Here is a 1,046-nt window from a genome sequence, read left to right on the forward strand (position 1 = left end):
TTGAAGATGTCTGCGCGCTTCGATGGTACTGCCGAGCTAATGGTCTTTTTCCACTTGTTTGCAAACGTCGTGTCGTCGACGGGGTTTATCGCACACAAAACCCGGTTGATCACATGCAATTGACCGAGTTCAAAGATGTCATTATCTTGACTTGCCATTTTGAGTGATAGCGCGCTGTTGAATGCAAGAGGGCTCTCGACCAGCTTCTTCACAATGTTGTCGTGGTTTGTCGCGTTCTCAATGATCTTAATAATTCCACCGACCTTTGCATCTGCTGCCAGTACGCGGTCAGGCAGCAAGTCAAGCAGTGCCGTGTTTTCGTCGTTCAGCATAGACTCGGTTACTTCTATTATTGACGTCGCCTTGACCGCCTTCACAATCTCTGTGTGATGCTTCTCAATAAAGAACGCCGACTCGGTTGGTGTTTTCACCGATTTGGGGCGCCGTACATTGACTGGCGTGATCTGCTTGCGCACACCGTGCTTTTTGTCAGTCGAGATGTCCTTCAATTCAAACTCAACTTCCATCGACTGGAGTGACTGGAAATAATTTGACGGGGCAATCCCGTCGAGAGGCTGTAGAAATGGGCTCGTGAGCAGCGCAGTGAAGTCGATGTCTTAGCGACTACGCTTTTTCTTATTCGAAACTACGGTGAAACCGTCGGCGGTGCCACCTTTCGTCAACAGCAGCATGGGAGGGGTCGCCGACGTATTTTTTGGGCTTCCAGAAGTTTACATTCGATCCGATGAAGGTCGAGATTGACAGCGTATCGTTCGGGTTTCTCGGGATCAGTGCTAGTTGGTTGTCGGCAGCCGGTGACTTGCCATGCTGAGCTTCACCATTGAGCTTCTTATCACGCTTCTTGATCTCCTCAACAGCTTGTTGGAGCGAGGTTTTGGACCTTCCTGACGCCTTGCGTGCGCGTCTTGGACAGTACCGGTCGTTTCGTTGCTGCAGAGGCCTTCAGCGTATGAGGTAACTTTTCAGGGGCTTGCGTCGGCTGCGTCGTCGCAGTTAGGGCAGCGGAGGGTGTGTTTGCCGGGAAG

At 51.3% G+C, this 1,046-nt stretch overlaps 1 protein-coding gene across 1 annotated transcript in view; it reads right to left on the reverse strand.

Moving 5' to 3' along the window:
- The window catches only part of PHALS_11070 (uncharacterized protein), a gene marked incomplete at both ends in the record, with an annotated part of 609 nt that extends 82 nt beyond the window's left edge, over nt 1-527 (reverse strand). Inside the window, one exon of the mRNA XM_024726600.1 lies at nt 1-527. This exon is cut by the window's left edge and continues 82 nt beyond it. Within this exon, the coding sequence (XP_024577261.1) occupies nt 1-527 (527 nt within the window).
- Nucleotides 528-1,046: the final 519 nt, after the last annotated feature.

This window comes from Plasmopara halstedii, assembly GCF_900000015.1.
Source record: "Plasmopara halstedii genome assembly, contig: Scaffold_526, whole genome shotgun sequence".
NCBI lineage: Eukaryota > Oomycota > Peronosporomycetes > Peronosporales > Peronosporaceae > Plasmopara > Plasmopara halstedii.